This window comes from Antedon bifida, chromosome 4 (genome assembly GCF_963402885.1).
Source record: "Antedon bifida chromosome 4, ecAntBifi1.1, whole genome shotgun sequence".
In the NCBI taxonomy this organism is placed as follows: Eukaryota; Metazoa; Echinodermata; class Crinoidea; order Comatulida; family Antedonidae; genus Antedon; species Antedon bifida.
Genome location: NC_136229.1, coordinates 17,509,361 through 17,534,467, shown reverse-complemented (window position 1 = coordinate 17,534,467; position 25,107 = coordinate 17,509,361). Strand labels below are relative to the sequence as shown.

The following is a 25,107-nucleotide window of genomic DNA, read 5'->3' as shown; positions in this document are numbered from 1 at the left end:
AATGTAAACAAAATGTGAAATAAAAATTAAATATTGCATCATTCAAACCTTATAAATAACAATTTTATAAATTGTATAGTTTAATTAATTCAGATACTACCGTGCAAAGATGGATAATTTTTGTGAAGATAGTTTTTGGGTGAGTATTTTGTAACTATTACAGTTTGGTTTGACATAGCTAGGCCTAAATTTTAGTGCACGTCAGCTCAAGACCAAGGTTCAATGTTGCTTGTGGGAGGATGCCGACCATTTCTGGTCGATTCGTCCCAAAAATTAATTTTAATTTACCTCCGCCAACGATCGAGGTATATGTAATCGATCGCGTGTGTCTGTTTGTTTGTTAGCAGGATTACTTAAAAAGTGATTCCAAGATCAGGAGGTATATTTTAACTCCGCCAAGGTCAAGGAGGTATACGGGTTTACGATGAAATCGGTCGCGTCTCAAATCGGTCGCGTTTGAAATCGGTCGCGATAAAATCAACTTCCGGTATTTTGTATGGCGCGCCGCTAGAGCTATACTTTTGATGATATCGGTCGCGTTTGAAATCGGTCGCGCTATTTTGTATGGATCGAGCGGGATGCATGCTAGAGCGGGATATACATGTTTCGTTTATATAGATTTAATTGATATTTTTTAGGAACTAGATTATTTATGTGAATATTTTTTACTTGGTTAATAAATATTTATTATCAATCATTAAATTATTTTTTTTTTTGTATTTCACAGGTCTCGGAGAAGGACTGTGTCTTTTCAAAATGGCCATTTCTAAAACACGTTTAAATATTATATTAGGCATAATGTTATATTAGGCATATAATAATTTACCTCTATTTATTTGTACTGTAATTAATATATTATTATATAGAGAATATACTTTTATTATGCAAACAATTACGTAAAAGAGAACAATTTATTTAAAAACAATAATTTTTACAATATAGCCCGTAAAGCCAGCGTACCCATTTTTATACTTATGCATACTGTGGCAGATTATATCATATCCATGTCGTTAACAACATACTATTCGATCACCTTATTTTTATTTCTATTTTATTTCTATCCGTTATGTAGGATAATATTAAGTGTATAATGATTATAGGTCTTTTGTTATTTAAACTTTGACCCTTGGCTTGTGTTATTTAATTAGTTGTTTTTTTAAATTTTATTCATTGGACTTGATAATGACTCCATGATGGAGTCGAAACATCGTTCTTTTTTTAAGCGTTATTTTTCTATTATGTATTTATAATGATTATTGTTGAGGCAAATCACGTGTATATTTTTATTTCTAATGTTTAAAATAGTTTTTAGTAAAATGATCATTATATGCGGATGGTTAAAAGGCGAGTTACTGAAATAAACCCCCGAATAAGCCATATTGTGGAGATGCGCCTTCTATGATCGTGCAGCTGTTTCCCCTAACAATACGTTATTTTGCTGACGGGGTTTCCCCTTTTTAAAAAACACGCACTTGTTAGTGTTAAATCATGGACAAAACATGTACGATCGTTGTCCATGGCGAGGTAAAGATGACGTCTATTACTAATAACCATATGTTTGAAACGTCTATAGGCCTATAGGCCTCCTGCATGTGTTTTTGTGAAACGATCCAATGAGCTATAGATGCTCGACGCGATTATGAGATCATCTTCATTCATTCTTTATTTAGCCTTTAAAATCGAAATAGGCCCTACATTTAAAACATAGGTAACAAAATCAAGACACGTAGAAATCTAAGGAGGCAAGGAAAGCAAAAGCAATTAAAATCGCTGTAGCTCACAGGCTTGCTTATCCATAATAATTCCGAATAAAGCACTGTTTCTATAATTTGACAGTATGATTTATATATAATTTACGTATATACGTCGGCGATAGGCCTACTATAGATTTTAATTTGAATATCTTTTATTTCTTCATTTATAATAATCATTTAATGTAAATAATTAAGTAAGTGCAACTCAGTGTCTCACATTCATACGCCGTTCGTAAATCTAAATGTTTAAATATCAGTGCAGATTACCTCTTTGAGAATCGTGTCCACCTTTATTATCCATACATTATTTATTCTCACATCTATCATTGTACATCATAGTCTAGTGTAGGCCGGTAGATTGATTTATAACGGCATGTTATCTATATATTTTATTAATATCCTAAAACCATACGTAATTGTTTGCATAATAAAAGACACGACATACGTATATTCTCTATATAATATATTAATTACAGTACATATAAATAGAGAAATTATTATATGCCTAATATAACATTATGCCTAATATAATATTTAAACGTGTTTAGAAATGGCCATTTTGAAAAGACACAGTCCTTCTCCGAGACCTGTGAAATACAAAAAAAAAATTAATTTAATGATTGATAAATAAATCAACATGATAATAAATACTTATTAACCAAGTAAAAAATATACACATAAATAATCTAGTTCCTAAAAAATATCAATTAAATCTATATAAACGAAAAATGTATATCCCGCTCTAGCATGCATCCCGCTCGATCCATACAAAATAGCGCGACCGATTTCAAACGCGACCGATTTCAAATGCGACCGATATGATCAAAAGTATAGCTCTAGCGGCGCGCCATACAAAATACCGGAAGTTGATTTTATCGCGACCGATTTCAAACGCGACCGATTTCAAGCGCGACCGATTTCATCTGACACCCTACTTATTATTTTTTATTTTTATTTTATTCAATCGAAACCAACAGCGATAACTACCGCCACTAATAGGTTTGATACAAACAAAGCCAGGACTGTTTAAAGCACCTTGATTGGTCCTAACATTGATCAAGGGCTTCTCTCGTCCAGTGCCCACCTTCGCCAGAGGAAAGGCATAAGCCAATACGTCTGAGGCAGATACTAGATGCAGGGGCTGCCATAAGAGTCAGCAGTGCTGATTTCAAATGCCTAGCGGGACCCCAGCTCCATATACAGCACCCGATATTCGCAGATGGTCTCCCATCCAAGCTCTAACCAGGCCCAACGTTGCTTAACTTCGGTGATCTGACGTGAACCGGTGTTTCAACGTGGTAAAGCCGTATACGATCAGTGTGTTTGTTTGTTAGCAGGATTACTCAAAATCTTTTCAAGATCTTTACCAAAATGAAAATACAGATAGATATGTTATATCTCCATTAAATTTTGGAGGCAATCCGGACCACGCCCCCATTTCTAGACCACTTTTTAGTATAATTTCAGACCTGCTAGTGTTAAAAGATAGGACAGAATTTTCCGGCGAGCAGTCTTATAGTAACAAGTAAACTGAAATTGCATTTTCTCGAGTTAACTACTTGTGCAAAAAAACTTCATTTTTGTACAAGAGGCAAGAGTTATAGTTTGTGATTTGTAATTTTAAAACATAATTTGATTTCATTTACAGGTTTTTTGATAAAAGTAGTTTTAAAATACCTATTTCTTTTCAAATTCACCCATTTGTTTTTGGCGTTCCTGTTCTATCGTTAGTCACTGAAACTATTGTTAGTTGAAAGGCTGGTTACATAACCTTTACACCAAACTCTCGCATACACATGCTTGTAGTGAAATTAGCCTAAATCACAAACTGCATTGAGACACACAAATATATATAATTTCCGGAGAAATCTTATTTAGGAGAATTTTGCAGTAGGCGGAGGTATGCATTCTTGGAGTGGCTTTCTAGTTAGTGTAGCTATTGAGCACTGTGGGCATAGACATTTATTAGACTGATTGGACTATTAAATTATTATTATTTTGAATAAATACTTTCTAATACTAATTTCAGGATCTTGATTTGTTAAATTCTTCAACGCCAGATATTTCCGAGTGCTTTCAAGAGACAGTTTTATCATGGATCCCTTGTTTTTATTTGTTTCTTGTTGCTCCTTTGTATTTTTTCTGTCTGAAGAAAAATAACAAAGGTATCATCAAACTATCGTCGTTACATATTGAAAAATCGGTGAGTATGTTCTGCTGGTTATAAAGGAAGAACTTTTATTTTTTACGCTGTGTGCGTCTAATGTAAAGTTTTCTATTGATACAAAAAGACCATGCCCCTAGAGAACATAATTAAGGAACACGGTTGACCTTGCTGATAAAAAAAAGGGTATTAGAATCACAATTGACTTTGCCTATAGGAAATTGAAAAATGATTTTAAAAATTACGGGCATGGTTGACCGTACAAATCCTCATCCGGTTACTAATGCTGAACAAAACATCACATCTATTCATCTTTTCATTTTTGCTATATACAGTAACACGAATAATACTGTATATATATATATTATTTTGTTCTAAATTGAAAATGGTATGAAAATATGAGGAGTATAAAAACATGGAATGATAAAAATAACTTAAAATTGTTGATTTAAAAAACAAAAAGTTTTCTCGTTTTGTTCTTTGAACAACTTTAGTTGCGATGACAAAAAACCATTTGTGTCGGAACATAGTTGAAGGATTTTATTTTGCTTCACATTTTTTGTTGATAGTTGTTCTTTAGGGTGAATTAGGTGAAACTTACCGACGTTGAATTGTTATAATAATGTTTCTCCTTTGTAGATTGTGTGTGCTTTGTTAATTATACTACCATTAATGGACCTATTGAAAGGGGTTGTAGATTATGTTGATAATGAAGATTTCCCAGTTGTATATATATTCACTCCAGCTTTTCTATGTATCACTATGGTAAGTTATTAACCAAAACTGACTCTCATTTATGTAAATTAGGCATTAAAGGAAAAAAGTATAGAACATAGAAAAAGTTAACGGTTGTAAATCATTGAAAAATTAGTAACATTCCTATCTTTTAACATTCCGAATAAGTCTTTCAGAATCACTTTTTTAGAAAATGGGCTTTTTTCACGATACTGCTAATGCTATTTAAAAATAAGTGTTATTAATTATCAGTGTTGTTGCAAAAGTTTGTATTTTGTAATAATACTTTAAAACAATTCAAATTTTAACCCCAGAGTTATCCATTACTTTTTGCTATGTTGGAACGTTAAATCATTAAAAACAAAAAATTTATACTAACATCTTGCTATCTTCTAGTATTTTCAATATTCAGAAAATACAATTTCGCTACCGGTATTCATATTTTAATTAAGTTAAATTATACTTTCAGATTTTGGCCTTTGTGGTAGTTCAAGATGAACGTATGAAAGGTCAAATGTCATCTGGTGTCATGTTTATTTTTTGGATATTGGCGGTTTTCTTTAGTATTCCAGAGTTCCGTTCAAAGATTGTTCAGGTATAGCCATCCACTGTACTTGAATAATTACATGTACTATCATGGAGGGTTTCCTCCATGGTACTATTAGCTTTTTAAAAATATTGTTTTTAATGATTGTTGATAGATATGACAATGATACTGTAGATAGTAAATTGAAATGGATACTGATAATGAATTATGCTGGTACTAAACTATTGATTAAACTTCTTCACTTATTACAGTACCAACAAAGGAGAGCTTGCATATCAACGCAAACATTTTCAAATCTCAGGTTTCGGATCTTTTGTTATATAAAAGAACAAACCTTGGGTTTAGAAATGAAAAACAATTATTTATAGACGAAAGTTTTGACAATACAAAGTAGAATTTAATTTTAAAATAGTTTCCAATAGAAAAAATAAGTGTATTTAAAGACACCTTCCCTACAATTTGTGACGTTTTGTAAAAATAATACATATATATTACTTTAAAAACATTAAACCAGGTCATTCCTTGTCTTAAATGTACGTTTTATGGTAAATTATGATAAAAAGTGAGAAACAATGCACTACCTAAGTAGCTCACGGCGAATGACCTCTCGTGGACGGTCTTTAGGCCTAGCCTAGCTAGGCTTAGTTTTGTAGGCCTAGCTGGTAAACATCGGTAACGTACGAACATCGTACGCTAGCTATATACCTAGCCTGACGTTGTATAGTTGCTGCATTAATTGTCTTTCTATTTTTGCCAGACTCCGTTGATACAAATTGGGGAAAACCCGGTATTTTCGCTGAAAAGTTAGGAGTCTTCCATTTGTTTTGGCCTCACGATCGATCGAAAAGTGGGTGAATTACAGAAGAAAAACAAAAATATCAATCCGCGCGCAATGCATTTTGGGATTTATAGCGGGCCGCTATAATTATTAGAATCGACTTATTTTTCACATTTTTAACCATTTAAAGACGAAAAAAGTTATCGCACTAGGACCATATAGTATTATTTTTACATTAAATATAGTTTGTGATCTTAAATTAGATCTAAAAAACGTAGGGAAGGTGTCTTTAAAGCCATGTTTCATTCATTCTTCTAATACAAAACTGAAAAAAATGTTGCTTATTTACTTTTGGCTCCATTTTTAGAATTGTTTTTATGTAACTGTCAGTTTTACTGTGATGAGAGACACACACGCTTTGGCGATAGTTGAACTTGACAGCTCCCTTTTTATGTTTATGTTTCACTGAAAGGATAAATAAAATTATGAATGAACAGATTTACCATCTAAATATTGATGAATATTATGCATTTTTACTGTTAAATACAGTAACTGTATATTAAAACACATCCACATAGGGTTTTTTTTGAAAAAGTAGTTCTCAATGCTTATGGTACTTATTTTTACATATACAGTACCAGGGAAAAGACCAGATATGATAGATAGAATTAAATAGTGTACAGGTTTGCCATTCAAAGCTCTTTGTGACAGAATTTTAATAGCTTTTTATTCTTCATGTTTTCTTTGATTGCAAATACCTCTGTGGCCATTAAAGCATGATATTATCTTTATATTTCTGACAATGAAACTAGGTTAGCATGTTTATTTAGCTCTTTTTAACTGTATGTTTCTGCATTTTGACATTAACAATATGGTACACTTGGTAATTATATAGATTCCCCAGCAGCACAAAATAAGTGAAACATATTGCGAAAGAGTAAATTACTGGAGTAGAGTTACCAAATTAAAATCTACCCCTGATTATGCAGCAATTAAATATAAATCCTAGTAGACTTTTTTTCTTAGCTTTTTAATTGGCTATAATAGATTATTATGCTTATAAAATATATTGATTTGTTCAGTGATCCTACGCTAAAAATGCTGTTTTACCTCCAAACACGAACTATGGGTGGACCCAATGGGTAGCGCAGGAGAGAGTGCTCCCCGCTTTGGACAGGTTAAAAATAGAAACTACTTTTTGATATATATTTTTGACAGACTATTAATATTACAGTATCTGTCAGCACACCCCCCACATTTGTATCTGCCCCTTGAGAGACACGCCCTTTGTCGATAGTTGTCTTTAACAGCTCTCCTCAGTGCTACCTTTTTATGTTTCACTGAAAGGAATACATATTGGTAGCGGTATTGGTAGTATGTTGGTTTACCAAAGTGTTCTTGCAAAGATATTAGGGAGCTTTCAATTTGCAACGCGACCAACCTAGGTTATCGTTGCCTGGACCTATAAACCATCAAACCTGTGTCCTGGTGAGAAGCGAGGACACACGTCCAAATATTCCTGCGCACAATGAATGCCTTAGTTTTTGATCCTCACTGCAAATCGAAAGCTCCCTATTATACTCTTATAAATCTAACCATTATTTTACAGGATTCAGATGACACGTTTCGATATGTGACGTTCTACTGTTATTTTGTGCTCCTGGTCATATCACTGTTGTTATCATCATTTTCTGATCAACTACCTCGCTATTCTCCAGTTACTTCTGATCCAGTATGTGTAATTTGTGTTTTTCTTTTAAATTAAGATTAAATTGAAAAATATTTTAATTAAATATTATATTTTAAGTCAAATATATAACATTGTCAATCAGAGTGCTGCAGATAATATAGAAGTTATAACGAAAATTAATTTCTTGTTTTAATTTACATTGATACTATTACTTTTTAGAACCCATGTCCTGAAGAGACAGCTCCGTTTATATCTCGTATTACATTTTGGTGGTTTACAAGGTATGTTCATCATTACATTCAAAATGTATAACTACTACTGTACCCTTAAATGATTATTGATTTGGCTTTACTACATGTTTCACTATGTTACATCTCAGTATGACGATACATTAAATTGTTCAATTTATTAACAGTCTGGTAATTAAAGGCTACAAAACTTCACTGCAGAAGGATGATTTGTGGTCACTGTTGAAGCGGGACAAGGCTATCAGGATTGTACCACATTTCCTCACAAAATGGAGGGATGAAATATGCAGGTTAGTGTGGGTGTACATATGTATTAATATCGATTTGATTAAGAAAAAGTTATTGAGAATTCTCCAGTAGGTGCCTAGGAGTTTTTGATTCAACCCCCCATACTGTAGATGGATGTAATGGCAATCTTACTCCATCCCTCTATTTGATACTTTTTTTCTGTTTATCATGCATTCTCTTGTTAAGATTAATTAATTTTTAGTCGCGTGGACGCGACTCTATAGTTCACTATGTTGGTCTGTCTGTCTGTCTGTCGGTCCGGTATCACTATGCGTTTTATCGCTTTCTGAACTTATCTTGATATCAGTTTAATCTAGCTATGTCAATTTTTCACAGAATATTCCTTATGGCCAGGAATCGATGTGGTTATGTTTTCACGATGCGCAATAAAAAATTACGCGGTCTACGCACGATTTAACGAAATCACGTTTGTAATCATATCTTCACAACCATGAATCACAATTAAATAAAATTTGGTACTCATAAATTTCAGGGCATAAATCATCATATGGCAATACAATTACGTGCGTAGCGCATGTAACGCATGCGTATGCGCGCTTAAAATTTTCAAAATTTATTTTCGATGAAATAAGAGTACGTTTCAGGCAATTTTAAGCGTTTACAAAATTGCCATGACTGCGCAGATTATTGCGCGCGCACTGCGCGTTAAATGTTATTGCGCACTCTTTTTGCCCGATTTCTGTTTTCTTGACTTACTTAACTCGAAATTACGTTATACGAGCACGTCAAAAGTGACAGGCTACGCACGTGTAAATTTAAAAAATATAAATGTTTTTAAACATTTCAACATTTTTAAACATGTTCAGTAATTTCGGTCAGTATAGTTCACTCTGTCGGTCTGTCTGTCGGTCCGGTATCACTATGCATTGTAGCACGCGACTTAATGGCTGTTGGCCTTGTTTTTGCATTACAGAACTGTTTTAAAGAAAAAGGCCAAAGCAAACCGAAAACAAAAGCAATTTGTGATGGTAAAACTTGATAAAGATCCTCACTTAAACGCAACAACTGGAGGCAGTACATCAACGAAGACTGAATTACCAGACGATAGCTACAGTGAATACTCTGAATGTCATGAACTGACCGATTATTTTGGACGGCCTGTTGACCATAAAGCCTCGCTGCTAAAAAGTTTGGTCAAGGCATTTGGTGGCTGGTTTGTTTTAGGGGCGCTGTATAAATTTGTTTATGATATTTTATTATTTGTCAGCCCACAGATTTTAAGGTAAGACATTATCATACTTCCTTAAATATTGTCACTAAATATCAATCATTTTCATAATATTAGGGCTGAGTAGAAAATCTATTAATTTTCCCCAAAATAGAAGTGTCCCCGTATAGGTGTTAGTGTTAAGACAAATTGCTCTTTGTGTGTTTCAATGGAAAGTGTCCCCTTTATGGGTGTCCAAAAGAAGATTTACTAATATTGGTATTAAATTTTGATAATACAGTAGAACTCCTACAGTACTAGCCATTGGGACAAAACCAAGTTTCCTCTTATTAGGGGTGTCCCTTGGATAAGGGGTTGTCCGTATTAAAATATATATCTTTGACAGTTTCGTTTCACAAAAAGTATCCTCTTAATAGAAGTGTACTTAATAAGTTATTTTACTGTATTCAAGAATCAGTGAAATTGCAAATATTAATTTATTATTTCAGATTATTAATAAGCTACACTCTTGATAAAAGCATCTCTGAATGGAGAGGATACTTTTATGCTGTTATACTACTGATAGTTGGTATCATTCAGTCAGTGTTATTGCATCAGTATTTTCATATTTGTTTCGTTACTGGAATGCATCTACGGACTGCTATTATTGGTGCAGTTTATCGTAAAGTAAGTATAGCTTTTAAAAACGTATAGATTTATTAGAAGCATATTTAAGCTCTGTCTACACTATCAAACTTTATGTGACAAAAAATGTGATGTGCCCATATATGGACATGGTGATGTCATTTCACTACCATATTTGAGCATAACACTACCATATTTGTGCACATCACACTTTTATGTCAAACTAGTTTAATAGTGTAGATGGAGCATTTAAAATATGTCTTTGCACCATGGTGGTTACCTCCATGTTTGTACAGATGAAATATAAGTATCCAATTTCAATTCCGATTGTACTAATTTGAACTCTTTAAGACCCAGTTGAAGAATTTTTTTTACAACAAGCATTGTTTTTTTCACTATCTAGTCCCTCGTACTGAGTAACACTGCGCGGAAGACAGCCACAGTCGGTGAGATTGTGAACTTGATGTCAGTAGACGCACAACGCTTCATGGATCTGGTGACATATCTTAACACCATCTGGTCATCACCGCTTCAAATCATTGTCTCCCTCTACTTTCTCTGGGGAGTACTTGGACCATCGGTTCTTGCTGGAGTCGGTATTATGGTTTTGTTAATCCCCATAAATGCCGTCCTTGCCACCAAATCAAGAAAATTACAGGTATGTTAACAGTATTGCTTATGTTGCTCTGTTCGGTAACACAATAATATACAGTTTATTCAATTTAATAATGGATACAATTATAAACTGTTTACCACCTGTTGGTCCTATCCTTCACTAATATGTGTTTAGTCTTTTCTGTATATGCATTTTAGTGATAAGTTGAATAAATAAAATAAAAATTTAAAAAAAAAACACTTTCTGTGACCTGATCAAGCATGATTCATAGCCTATAATAAGATGTACATTATGAATTAAATATTACTTTTCTTTTATAAAAGGTAAAGCAAATGGCATTTAAGGACGCTCGCATCAAGTTGATGAACGAAGTGCTCAGTGGTATCAAAGTGTTGAAACTTTATGCTTGGGAAGAATCGTTTGAAAATAAAATCAAGGAACTTCGCAATAAAGAGTTAGCGGTTCTCAGAAAGTTTGCATACTTGAATGCTGTCTCCACCTTTACTTGGGCATGTGCTCCTTTCTTGGTAAATGAATATTAAAGGGGATTTTCCTTTCTTGATAGTGCGTATAATAGTTTGCTATTTAGCATGTACTACCTTTTTTTGATTAGGAAATAACAAAAAATGCGTATTTTACGCTTGGAAAATGCCTGGCATACCCATTGTTTACTATAGATGCTGACGTCCAAGCTCTATGTTTGAATGTACTTAAAATTGATAGTGGTCTGTAAGTTAGGATCTCTTGTCACATTTTCCACCTCCCTCTAGTATGAATTTCACCTCTAGTTTATGCAACAAGTTCTATTTATTCATATATTTTTTTATTTCTAGGTATCTTTGTCCACTTTTGCTGTGTATGTTCTTATTGATGAGACCCACGTACTTGATGCTAACAAAGCGTTTGTGTCGCTGTCTTTATTTAATATTTTACGCTTTCCTTTGGTTATGTTTCCAAACGTCATCTCCAATCTCATTCAGAGCAGCGTATCTCTTCGTCGTCTTGAGCGATTTCTTAAGCTGGATGAACTGGAGATGGACAATGTTGAACATTGTGATATGCCTGGTAAGAACCAGTTTTAACAATTAAGAAACAGTTTAACTGGTAAAAACCGGTTTAACTTGTAGGATCCAGTGTATCTGGCCTTTCATTTTGTTTCTTTTTTTTACATTTTAATAGTAAACAATATCATTGTGAATAAAAGCACTTTTTAAAATATTTTTTGCATATTTTTTCAATTATCTTTGTATATTTATTCAATATTCCTTTGCATATTGTTTTCAGATCAAGCAGTGGTTGTTGACGAAGCCACATTTAGTTGGGACAAGGACGGAGAACCAACTCTAAAAAAGTAACTAAATCAATCTTTTTTCATAGTTTTAATTGTGTTATTTATTCTTGTAATGTAAAGTAACATGTGTTTTTTCAGTACAAATTTACATAAAGTAATCAATTATGACATTCAGAGTGTTCATTGTAGCTATCGTTTAGTAATAATGTAAATAACTTCGGGGTTTTTTTCCAGCATAAATTTGGACATTAAAGAAGGTTCCCTGATAGCCGTTGTTGGACAAGTTGGATCTGGGAAATCATCGCTTATTTCAGGAATCTTAGGTGAAATGGAAAAGGTAGAAGGAAGAGTTTTCACTAAGGTAATCATTTTTTTTTTCTTACGTCTTACTTTTATGAATAATAACAATGCATTTTCAGGAGAAGATGTCAGTCTGTACTGGTTTTCATGAGACATTGCATAACAGGCTAGCACTAATAAACCGATGTTTTAAGTAACAAATCTATCGTCAGATCACCAAAGTTACTCAACGTTGGACACGATTGCGTTCTGGATGGGAGACCATCTGGGAATAGTGGCGATATACCAGAGAGTGATGGTGTAATGATATCGGACTAGCATGTGATAGGCATGGGTTCGAGACTATCTGTACTATACTGATTTCATCCTTAGGCAAGTTGCCTTACTCTCATTGCCTCGTCTCCCGGTGTGCTGATCTGGTAGACGCTGGCTGCCGTGGGTCCGTGGAGGCCCTAATCCGAATTTTCTCAGTTTCCAGTTAAGCTTGAGGACCAAGAATACATTTAACATACATTTTTTTAATGTCTATTGTAGGGTTCAACAGCTTATGTGCCTCAGCAAGCCTGGATCCAGAATGCTACCTTGAGAGATAATATTCTGTTTGGACGTGAACTTCATGAATCAAAGTATCAAAGAGTTGTACAGGCTTGTGCTCTTGCTACAGATTTTGACATGTTACCAGGAGGAGATATGACTGAAATTGGAGAAAAGGTAATGTTATATCAGGATGTTTTGTTTCTCTGATTTTTTCACTTTCCAAAATTCTGCTGGCCATTTTACATGAGGTCATCATTTTAAGTTGTGTAAATATCGGTTTAATACTTTCAGTAGAGCTTCTTTCTTTGATTTACGTATCATAAACACATGGAATTCATTACCTTATCACATTGTTTCAAGCCCAGCACTCAACAATTTTAAATGTAAATTGGGGAATAACCTGCAACTTGCAGCCTACTAGGCTGAACTGCGCACTAGTGTGGAACACATACCACAACTTTATAACTCCCCTAAAGGTCCCTTCGTGTCGAGCGCTGCCACCAAACAGTGCCCGTTCGTCTGTCCACAACAACAGAGCCTAAATGGTAACCCCCTGCTCTTCCGAAAGATGTACTGGGTCTTTAAAGTGCACATGAGCCAGATGTGTACACTGGACCTCCATTTTTAAGTCCTTATCTGAGAAGACTTGTTCTACCAACAGAATACTCTTTGTCTCCTTATTTCACTTAAGCATCACTTACGGTAAGCACTATTGGTTGGTTAAAACTTAATCATGTTATAAATGTATGTTACCTAATTTCAGGGTATAAACCTAAGTGGTGGTCAGAAGCAACGAGTGAGCCTAGCTAGAGCCGTGTATGCTAACACAAACGTCTATTATCTTGATGACCCTTTGAGTGCAGTAGATTCACATGTTGGAAAACATATATTTGATAATGTCATTGGCCCTGAGGGTCTATTGAAAAGCAAGGTAAGATTTCGGAAATACTTTTAGCAGTTTTATAACCACCAACCGGCTATCATTAAGGCCAAATTACACAGACGAGCGGTTACAGAATGAAGTATTCATAAACTAAATGTTTTATTTTTATAGACCCGAATACTAGTGACACATGGCATCAGCTTTCTACCTCAGGTTGATCAGATTGTTGTACTTGTCAATGGCCAGATTTCAGAGGTAGGATCTTACACGGAACTGTTCGAGCAAGAAGGTGCATTCTCAGAGTTTTTGAAGAACTACAGTTTAGACGCTGAGGAAGAAACTGTAGAAGAAGAGCCTACAGGTACAAATATGGACCTTTATTTGTCATTGTCACACAATACACTGTTGAGATTGGTTTAATTGCTGATGTGATAGCTTTTGCAAAAGCACCTGTACTGTGTTTGAAAAAATAAAGTTGAGGCTAGCATTATTAAGTAGTAGTATAACAACTGAAATGTCAAGTCATTCGCAATTTTACTTTATTTTCTTGTGGAAATACATGGTGTACCACAAATCTAATTTTTACTAGTATTATTCTCCATATAAACTTTTAAACAATACGATAATAATGATATTCATTTTTTTAATAGTATTATCATTGCACAGCGAAAGATTGGATGTTGTCAGAGGTAGATCAGAAGATGATTCTAGATCATTGTCCATGTTATCCATTGGTGATGAAGCATCAAAGAGTTCAGATAACATTGACAGAAGGTTAGTCTCTCCATCTTTAGCAGACCTTCTAATCCTTCATAGTTTTGTTAATCTCTCATGTTCCAGGACCCAACAAAGTTTTCTCTTATTAGAGATGTAAATTACCCTATCATTTCACAAGAAAGTGTCTTATTAAGCTATCAAACTAGTCTGACAAAAAGAGTATGATGTGTCAAAATATGGTAGTGATATGACATCATCTTGTCCATATATGGGCAAATCACATTTTTTACCAAAAGAGTGGTTCTACTGTAAGAATAATAATAAGTATACACTTTGCCTAGAGCAAGTAAAGTCATGAGCCCAAACAGAAAGAAATACTTTTACTCCATAATAAAAAGTAAGAATAAGAACTGGTGACAATGTAAACATTTTTCTTGTTTGTTTTTTGTTAGGCTTGCTTATGATACTGTATCACAGTTAGACTCTCTGTCAATTGGTCGCCAAATTGCACTCTCAAAATACAAACGGATGGAAGAAATGAAGAAAGTAGTGTTTGATAACAAAGAGGAGAAACTGATTGAAAAAGAAAAATCCGAAACTGGAAAAGTAGGAGTACAATTGATTTCATTGAAATAAAATTAAGTTGCAATCCCGCCTAATTTAAATTAATATTTGAAGAGAATATTTGATTGCTCTGATGTAAGCATGAGTGGCAAGATTTAGTGGTTAGATAAAGATTAAAGAGGTTAAAGATTGAAGATATTTATAGAGGTTGAATAAGCTTTCTAGGGATGGGTAAATAAACTTGGTAGAAGGCTGTTAAAGTAATTGTAGCCCTGGGTGAAATTTATTCTGACATTCCTGCTTACAGTTAAGGATATAAATTATCTTGTAGGTTAAATGGTCTGTGTATTTGACTTACTTGGAATCGGTAGGCTTGCCGCTTAGCTTACTAATCCTAATGTTTTACCTGTTGTCAAATGCTGCCTCTATCGGCTCTAACCTTTGGTTGAGTCATTGGAGTAACCAACCCATCGTTGATGGAGTGAACGATGCAAGCAAGCGTGACATGTACCTCGGTGTTTATGCTGCCCTCGGGCTTACTCAAGGTAAGATTAATTAACTAAAAACATAAGACTATTGAAAATGGCAAATAGTAGCCATAGCCATAATATTGTTGTATTATAAATGATGTAATGTTGCACCAATGTTGCATAATTATATATACTTTTTTTATATGATAGATATTTTGTATTATTTTTATAGAATTTACACTACTCTTTTAATGTAACTTGTTATAGAAATTATGTTTTTAATCTTATTGCAACAATTTGCACAGAAATACAAGTGTGTTTTTGTTTTATAATATTTAGAAATTGATACCACTTCATATATTGTCATTATATTAGGCCTAAAAGGAATATTATGTTGGCTAAGTAAGATAGACCCAATTCAATAACATTTTTATAACACCCTCTAATTATTAATTTTATATTTTAGCCCAGTAGTTTTTTTTTTTTAAACTACATGAATAATTGTATGTATTTAAAAAAAAATCAGTTTAGAATAGATAAATCCCGGCCAAGAATTTATAATCCAACCAACCAACTCTTTTTTTTCAATATAAAGTACTTGTCCAACATAACCATTTTTTTAGACCTTATATGTACATATTCATGACTTGCAAATTACAATGATAAATTTTCTCCAGGCTTGCTGACCCTAGGATCATCAATAGCAGTAGCATTAGCAGCTATTGGGGCCTCCCACCAAGCTCACAACAGCCTACTCGTCAAAATTCTTTATGCTCCAATGACTTTCTTCGATACCACGCCATTGGGTCGTATTCTGAATCGCTTCAGTCGAGACATATACGTGGTTGATGAGTTGGTTCCTCGAAATTTATCTGTCCTCTGTCGAACATTAATCTCAACTCTGGCTATTGTGACCATCATCAGCTACTCAACCCCCCTTTTTATGACGATCATCTTACCCCTATCTGCCTTATATGTGTTCATGCAGGTATAAAAACAAAGAATTGTATTATGGGGCATCTTATTGTATAACATCAGCTTAGACGTGGCTTAATATGTTAGATTTGTATTAGTTTAGAATGTGGTTCTTAGATCTTATAATCTTCTCTATCATTATTTATCTAAATCATCCTCATATTTGGCTCAGTATAGATCTGATATACTCAATATGCATTTGTGTATGTTATATTTCATTACATTTCTTTAATTCATAATGCATGTAAGACTTTTTCTCAAAGTACTATATTCTGTGATGTATTGTATTCAATCATGAAACACTCTTGGTTTTATGATCCATCTCTCTCGACCAAGCCTAGATACGCAAGGAATATTTAACCATGTTTCTCTTGCATCTTCAGATTGTGCAGTGGCTTCTCTTAAGCTCTGTCTACACTATCAAACTTTATGTGACAAAAAAATGTGATGTACCCATCCATGGACATGATGATGTCATATCACTACCATATTTAAGCATATCGCTACCCTATTTGGGAACATCACACTTTTTTTGTCAAATTAGTTTGATAGTGTAGATAAAGATTTACATAGCAGCAACAATTATATATCAACAATTTGATCATTAACATTTCTAAGCCTAAACAACCTTAATAATACTTGTTTTTCTTACCATTCTGACACATTTATAGTTCCAATATTAAGATAATTTTGCTAATATAGGACAAACCACTAGTCCTACCCTCCAAACCCAATTATGCAGGTTTTGTTTGTATTACAATCATTCAATTTTCTTGTATATAAGGTTCTATTTTAACCGTTTGCATTGTATGGAGTGAGTGCAAAATCTGGTTGGCCTTTTCTCACCCCTGGCTATTTTTTATTGGTTACCGAATATCAAAGAGCTTATATCAAAGTCACTAAAATAAAATTGATCCTTCTTTATTCTAGCACTGTTCGTGATTGGCCGTGCATTAGGCATTGCCATTGGCTCGCTACAAGCCTCCTGTGTGCTCCACAATTCCCTTCTGAAACATATCTTTCTTTGGCCAATGAGAATATTCGATTCAACGCCACAAGGCCGTGTTTTGAATCGATTCGGTAAAGATATATTTGTGATTGATGAGAAGCTACAAGATATCATCTCTGAAATGGTTGCTTCAGCTTTTGAAATTGTGGAGATAATCTTAGCCATTAGTTTAACTACGCCAATATTTGATATTTCGCTACTACCATGTGGCTTTGTCTATTTCTTTATTCAGGTTTGTGGTTGTTTTGTTTTAGTTTTCAATACATTATTTTATATTCCATATTAGTTTAACTTTGCTTATTTTTTACTGTGTAATGCAATTGTCCAATCACACTCAACCCTAACTGTAATGTTGGTATACATCTTACAATGCATGGTTGTATTCGGTTTTACTGTTCTTTTTTTAATTCAGAACCAAATTCAGCTGATCCAATTTCAATGTGTATTCCTCATTAATCTACCAATATTGCTTTTGTACAGTAATGATTATTTATACTTATGTAGGACTGTCGATAACAAAATTACACATGCGCAGTCATTTAAATCAAAAAAAAATTTCTAATCGCTTTGATCATTTTCAAGATACATCAAATGTAGTTTTTATTCAATCTTTATGCAATGACAGCAGGAGAAAGAAAGAACTTTAGCCTAACTAAATACAGCAATCCTCTGTCATATATGTTAAACCATGTTAGGATTTCAAAGATATATTTAGTAGGCCTACTATGTTCCTTAACCATAATGTAGAGTGGGAAGGTCTTCCTTGGTTCTTAGAACTTGCCCTTGTGGACAGGGAACGAGCTCTGAGTGAGAAGCCTATTGATCTAGGAGAACTTTGTTACTAATCTAATCAATTCACTTTATCACTTAAATGTTTATTTCAGCATCATCGATAGCCTGCTTAGAGTTCATTCTTTTCCTCAATACTAGGTACCTTTTGTTTTCACAAAACGCTGCACGATTTAAACAGCTATCGAGTCTAAATGTCGTTCTGTGCATACTCAGAGACATATGAATAAAATGATTTTTTAACTCAACAGTTTCATAGTCGTGTAGCACATCATGAAAACAAAAGGTTGCTGTTTACTCTACTGTTTGTATGTGTCATCATAAAATACTTGTTACCATTGATATATTAATTATTTTGTTATTATTATTTGTCACTATAATCATTACAGTTATCATTATCATCATTATTATCTAAAAAAATTCTACAACTTGTTATATGGGCTGTGATTTCTAGATTAACGGGGAAACTACTACAGTAGAAGCCCTCATTAGGGGCATCCCTATTCAGGAGACACCAATTTTACTTATCATCTCTTAACTATTTATTTCAACTAATATGTTTCCACAAACACTATGTAATCTTTATCTTGCTTCTAGGTATAAGCATCCTCTTTGGTGCTGTCATCGTGTTTGCCATCGGTGCTGTCCTGGCCTCCAGAAAACTTCATAACGCCATGGTTCACAACATACTACTAGCACCAATGTCATTCTTTGACATGAACCCAAAGGGTCGACTTTTGAATCGGTTCTCTAAAGATATTGACATCACCGATTTAAAACTACCGGAAACTATCCGACCTTGGTTGGATTGTTTCTTCAAAGTGGCAGGGGCCCTGTTTATAATCAGCTTGTCTTCGCCATATTTTTTGACGGTTTTTCCTGCATTAGCATTATTCTATTACATAGTTCAGGTACTATCATCTTTACTTTTGTTTTCAATATATTGATTGATTCAATATCAATACATTTATTTTACAGTTTTCAATTTAAAAGTACTTTTGAGTTTTATTCAGATATTTTATTTACCTCTTTTACTTGACCAATTTGTCAGATTTGGTTGTCTATTCCATTTACTTGTTGAGGGTGTTCAATAAATCAATGAAGTGTGCAAAAATACCATAATTTAAGGATTGATAGATAATTTTGTTGGGATGTTCCATTTACCTATGAGGTATTCAATGAGTTTCTGGCTGTAATATACAGTTAAATGTTATGATAAACAGACAATCTTGTAGATTGTTTGTTAATGCTCTAATTATGTAATGTATTCCTGAAAATGATCAAATAGATTGAAATGTTGAATTCTCACCCATGACTTTACTCACCATAACTTCACACATTTTATTATTATTTATTCTATCAACACTTACTGTGTACTAACCAGTCTAATATGCCTACCTACTTGTAGCCCACATTTTGAATGTCAAACATAGAAAAAGCCATACTTTATAAATCAATCAATCCTGTATGCTGGTTACATTTCTCACTTTCCTACTAATCTTTGATTTTAGATTCATTGTTATTATTATTCTTACATTAGCAAAAAATAACTACTGTATTGCATGTTGTGTGTTAATAGATATTCATTTAGCATGTTTATAGTAATAATATTTGTGTATGCGCTATTTATTGCTTGTTGTGTTCTTAGTGGATTTATTGTTATTTATAATGATTTATTAAGTTAAATTTATATTTGCTGAATTTGGTTAATAATTCAATTAAGGAATTACTCTAATGAAAGACCATTTTGATAGTTTTGAGGCTAAAATGCCATAGCAATTAGTTTTTAAATAATTATGTGATTTTAATTGGAGACCAACATAATAAAGACTTAAAAAGTCATTGTCCAATTGACAATAGATTTGTAAATTCCATATCTATAGTTAGACTGTAACAAGTCTATAACTTAATATAAAAATAATAAATTGTTAATCCACCCAAGAATTTTCCAACTTACTGAGACTTCAGAACTTGACTCCCTGACACAAAGCTAACGTGTAGTGGTTAAATTGGTCATGTTCTTTTATCCTTAAACAGCGATTTTATGTGAGTACATCCCGACAATTGAAACGTTTGGAGTCTGTATCACGATCACCCATCTACTCGCACTTCTCCGAGACTATCACAGGAACGAGTACGATAAGAGCGTATAAGCGTCAGTCAGAATTTATCAAACAAAATGAAGTGTTGATTGATGAAAATCAAGTCACTTATTACCCAAATATCTGCTCAAACAGGTAAATTCAATGTGTTTGTATTGTCAGTGGCGTAACAGCTATGAGAGCTCACTGACTAAACCCAGGGGCCCGGAGCTTATGGGGGCCTCTGAGCAGTGCCCAGAGGAAAAAAAACAGGCATTAAAATATGTTGATAAAGGCTAAAAACGCACAAGGCCTCCAGCGTTGGAGGGCCACTTAGGGTTCCTAAACCAGAGGCCTCAGGTCTCTATGTTACGTCACTGGGTATTGTATTATATTCTAGACTAGATAACATTTGTGGTTATTTTAAAGTGTCAACAATGAAAAAATATTTTTTGTTTCCGTTTCTTCTAGATGGTTAGCTCTGCGTCTTGAGTTTGTTGGAAACTGTATTGTCTTCTTTGCATCTCTGTTTGCTGTGATTGGTCGTGATAGACTTAGCCCCGGCCTTGTAGGGTTGTCTGTCTCCTATGCAATGCAGGTAAGGCTTTCTCAACTGTGTTCTTACAATTTGAATTGCAATCGTAAAAATAAAATACGGATTGAAGTTAGACAAAGGTTAGCATTACAATTGTTAACTATTAAGCTCTGTCTACACTATCAAACTAGTTTGACAAAAAAGTGTGATGTGCCCAAATATGGGAGTGATTTGACATCATCGTGTCCATATATGGACACATCATATTTGTTTGTCATACAAAGTTTGATAGTGTAAAAAGGACTTTACTACAGTGGTTACTATTCAATTCAATTCAATTCAATTCAACTTTATTTCAGACAAACTGTCCATATGAAACATATAAATACAATAAAAAATAATACAAAGCATTATGTGACAACCGTCATGGATTTTTATAGTGTAATATCTTTGGTTTTATAGATTACACAAACCTTGAATTGGTTGGTGCGAATGACAAGTGAACTAGAGACAAACATAGTTGCAGTGGAAAGAATTAAGGAATATTCTGAGACCAACACAGAGGTAATGATACTGTACTGTAATCACGGGTGGCACCAGCTTGGCCTTGGGGAAGATTTGTTTAATAAATGTTTCTACACCTTTTCATTTCTTGTCACACATATGAACATACATGGACCGTTATATTAAAACTACTATTATTATCAAGGCAATCAAACAACAGGATGCTGACCTTTGGAGATCACAAAGGTTTATGCTGTGGTTGCGACACGATCAGTTCCACACCCCTTAACAACAGACAGTGTGCCACAGAAAATATGTACATTGTACAGTGCTGTATTTTTCGCAGCCAGACATAAGATCAAAGGACTGTTACGAGTTCCTTGGCAAGGAGAGCTCAGTGTCCTGTTGTTAGATTTCCTTGTTTATATATAAAATTTAAATCAATTTGATTGTTTATATTGAAGAAAATAAGATATTGTTTTGAAATAATTTTCTGTCAACATTCATAGGCTGATCGCATAGTAACTGACAACCGTCCAAACGATAGTTGGCCCAACAATGGACAGATTATAATAGACAACTACTCTACCCGATATCGTGCAGGCCTAGACCTGGTAGTAAAGGGCATCAATGTCAGCATTAAAAGTGGAGAGAAGGTATAGAAAACAGAAAATCTGTACTTTTTAATTTTTTGAATGGCAACAAAAATAAATACAAGCCAGTTCATTTGTCGTGTAAATAAATACTCAACAGAAAAATAATATTCAATGTTAAAGTCCGCAAATAAATACACTAATTGTTGGCTTTTGTGCTGTAATTAATATTTAAAATATTTGTTTACCAATATTCAGATTGGCATTGTTGGTAGAACCGGTGCTGGAAAGTCTTCCCTCACACTTGCTATTTTCCGCATCATTGAGCCAGCTGGTGGAACCATCACTATAGATGGTGAAGATATTTCCAAAATTGGACTTCAAGATCTTCGCTCAAAAATAACAATTATACCTCAGGTTAGTTTTGTGTTTCTGAGTTATTTCTTCTTTTTTTAAATATATTGTAATTTAATATAATTGATACTGATTGTTATTTTCTTTATTGTCTTGATATATGTCAAAATATTACTAATTATTTATTGTTCCAAATTCTATCCAAAGTAAACTGAATTGCTAAAGTGTGTAAAACCTTTAATTTGTCTAGGACCCAGTGCTTTTTGCTGGCCCACTCAGAATGAACCTTGACCCCTTTGATGCCTACAGTGATGATGCAATATGGAAATCACTAAGGTTGTCGCATCTCCATGGTTACGTGTCAAGTCTTCCACTTGGTCTTCAGCATGAATGTACAGAAGGAGGAGAAAATCTAAGGTGAGTGAAAATCGAATAAGAAAGAGAAGAATGGAATTTAAGTAAGAAATTCCTCTGTTAAAGGGGCACTTTTATGTGAAACGAATAAAGAGTAATATATGTTTAAACACTACGGAAAACCCCTATACAAAGTAGCCTTCTCAGTAGCATACATTAGAACCCCCTTCTTTGAGACACCCCTATTAAGGAGACTCTTTCCTGTGAAACAAATGAGGCGCAATATATTAAAGTCCCATTCCCTACGTTTTTTAGTAATTTAAACGGTTAAAAATGTTGATTCTAATAATTTTAGCAGGCCGCTATAAATTTTAAGGGGACTATTTAATTGGGTCTCTAACCCTTTAATAAAGAATCTGCTGAATTTAAAACAGGTAAATTAAGAGGAACTGTACTATCTATATCAGAGTAGTTAACAGATAGAACTTTCTGATAGCATACATATTATCTATTTTACAGCGTTGGTCAAAGACAGTTAATTTGCCTAGCAAGAGCCCTGCTACGCAAAAGCAAGATATTGGTGCTAGATGAAGCCACAGCAGCAGTAGACCTGGAGACAGATGATCTCATCCAGGCTACCATACGCATGGAGTTTGCAGAATGCACAGTGTTAACAATTGCCCATCGGCTCAACACTATTATGGATAGTACAAGGTAAGGAAATTATTAAAATGATGTTTGAAGTTCCACAAAAGTATGCAGTGTATGTCATGCTTGAGTGAACAATTGCTGTATGAGTGGTTATATATAACTATGATATTATTGATAACTCACTTGTGAGGAGATAATTGGAAAATTGAAACTATGAAACAATAGAATGATTTAGAGAATCATCAAATAAACACGTTTACATTCAATCAATGTTTGAATATTCTTGTTTCTTTGTATTTGAATAATAATAAGGAAATCTTATATTGCGCCGGTTTCCATCACAAATGAGATGCTCATGGCACATTGACACAACAATGCAATGAATGAATTCATGTAGTAAAGTCCGATCTGATGATAAAGGTCTTCAGCTTCGATTTAAAGAACTTCAATGAATTTTCAGATTTAATATGTTCGGGAAGTTACATAATATACATTTACTCTTCCACAGAATTCTGGTTTTAGATGATGGTAGAGTTTCTCAATTTGCGTCACCATCAGAGCTTTTGTCTTCCGATGGTATTTTCTTCAACATGGCCAAAGATGCAGGATTAGTTTGAATTAGAATTATATAGTGTTTATTTTTTTGAGAATCTTCATTCTTACAAGTTGCTGACTGACTTGTTATGATTCTTGTGAATGTTTTGTTTTTTTTTTGGTGGGAAGGGGAGGAGCTTAAAAATGGCAATGATTTAGAAAATATTTTGTGATTTGAATGTGTGGTTTAAATTGTCTTTATTTGTATGTAAAGGCATTTGGATTATCTGTGAGTCTAAACCAGTGTGTGATTGTTGAACAGTAAAAAACACTCAAGAATAAATGTCTATAGTCTAAGCTACATGCTATTCATATACAGTAATAACAAAAAATAATATATGAAACTTAGAAGATAGATACATGTTGTTTCAAGAATTACATACAGTAGTATAGTCCTATTTTTATTTATATTATATTGTATGTTATTATCATTTCATAGTGCTATTTTTTTCTTTTTCTTCTCTTTGGGGGATGTCATAATGTTGAAATTTAAGACACTTGTGAAACGAAACAAGGGTCAAAACACTACAACTGACCCTTATACAAAGTAATAGGCCTTGTTATTAGTATTCTGTAAGCCCCTTCACTGGCCACTTTCCAGTGAAACGGCAAAGATCTGAGCAATTACTCCCCCGTTCAAAGCTACTCCACATTAATTACAATATAATATACAATTATCAATAATATTTTGATTGGCTGAAATTCACCACCCTACATTTGATGTTCCTTATTTATCTTTTATTGTTTTGCATGCATTTTTTTAAGTTTTCTAGATTTTGAAATGTATACTCTTTTGATAAATATTTATTATGTACAGAAAGCAGTTGACAAGCAATCTACAGTTTTACCTCATGTATTTATACAAATATTTTAAGTATTATGTCTTGAAGTTTGTAATTGTTTTTGTGAAAGGTATTAATAAAAGTTTGTTTTATAATTTCTTTTGTAACTATTTTATCAGAATGTTTTATATAAACTGCATTGACTAATACTGTACATTTAATGATGAACACTAGTTTCGTGTGTAACCTGTTAGGTCATTATTATGCACTTGTCAATTGTATGATCCACTATACGACCCCCGGGAGAGGTGCGTTATTTGTCCGATGTTTGTGATACCATATGAATACCATGACGCACCCATTTTGACCATATTGTTTATGATATTTTTAGTGGTAAAGTGACGGACATTTATACACCATTGTTCATTGTACCAAGTCTAGTTTTATCCAAAAATTATTGCCATTATAATACACATACAGTACAATAAACT

At 33.6% G+C, this 25,107-nt stretch overlaps 2 protein-coding genes and 1 pseudogene across 3 annotated transcripts; 2 read left to right on the top strand and 1 right to left on the bottom strand.

Moving 5' to 3' along the window:
- Positions 1 to 7: 7 nt before the first annotated feature.
- LOC144840574 (multidrug resistance-associated protein 1-like) lies at positions 8 to 24,771 on the top strand. 2 transcript variants are annotated; one of them, XM_078696436.1, is made up of 29 exons: positions 8 to 139; positions 3,784 to 3,957; positions 4,558 to 4,683; positions 5,123 to 5,248; positions 7,588 to 7,710; positions 7,888 to 7,949; positions 8,084 to 8,206; positions 9,139 to 9,447; positions 9,882 to 10,059; positions 10,421 to 10,675; positions 10,957 to 11,160; positions 11,467 to 11,698; positions 11,918 to 11,984; positions 12,159 to 12,285; positions 12,759 to 12,935; positions 13,525 to 13,692; positions 13,816 to 14,005; positions 14,295 to 14,418; positions 14,814 to 14,967; positions 15,257 to 15,470; positions 18,766 to 19,079; positions 20,206 to 20,405; positions 20,721 to 20,847; positions 21,247 to 21,348; positions 21,798 to 21,944; positions 22,140 to 22,298; positions 22,486 to 22,652; positions 23,109 to 23,303; positions 23,749 to 24,771. In XM_078696436.1, the coding sequence occupies exons 1-29, from the start codon at positions 110 to 112 to the stop codon at positions 23,855 to 23,857; spliced, it is 4,683 nt and encodes a 1,560-aa protein (XP_078552562.1). In that variant the 5' UTR covers positions 8 to 109; the 3' UTR covers positions 23,858 to 24,771. The 2 variants fall into 2 exon arrangements, with proteins under 2 accessions (XP_078552562.1, XP_078552563.1); XM_078696437.1 differs by lacking the exon at positions 18,766 to 19,079 and adding an exon at positions 16,073 to 16,383.
- LOC144841633 (5S ribosomal RNA) lies at positions 2,949 to 3,066 on the bottom strand (annotated as a pseudogene).
- Positions 17,175 to 18,380, top strand: LOC144840617 (ATP-binding cassette sub-family C member 3-like). The gene is made up of 2 exons (XM_078696499.1): positions 17,175 to 17,611; positions 18,264 to 18,380. Exons 1-2 carry the CDS (start codon positions 17,402 to 17,404, stop codon positions 18,273 to 18,275), a joined length of 222 nt encoding a protein of 73 aa, XP_078552625.1. The 5' UTR covers positions 17,175 to 17,401; the 3' UTR covers positions 18,276 to 18,380.
- Positions 24,772 to 25,107: the final 336 nt, after the last annotated feature.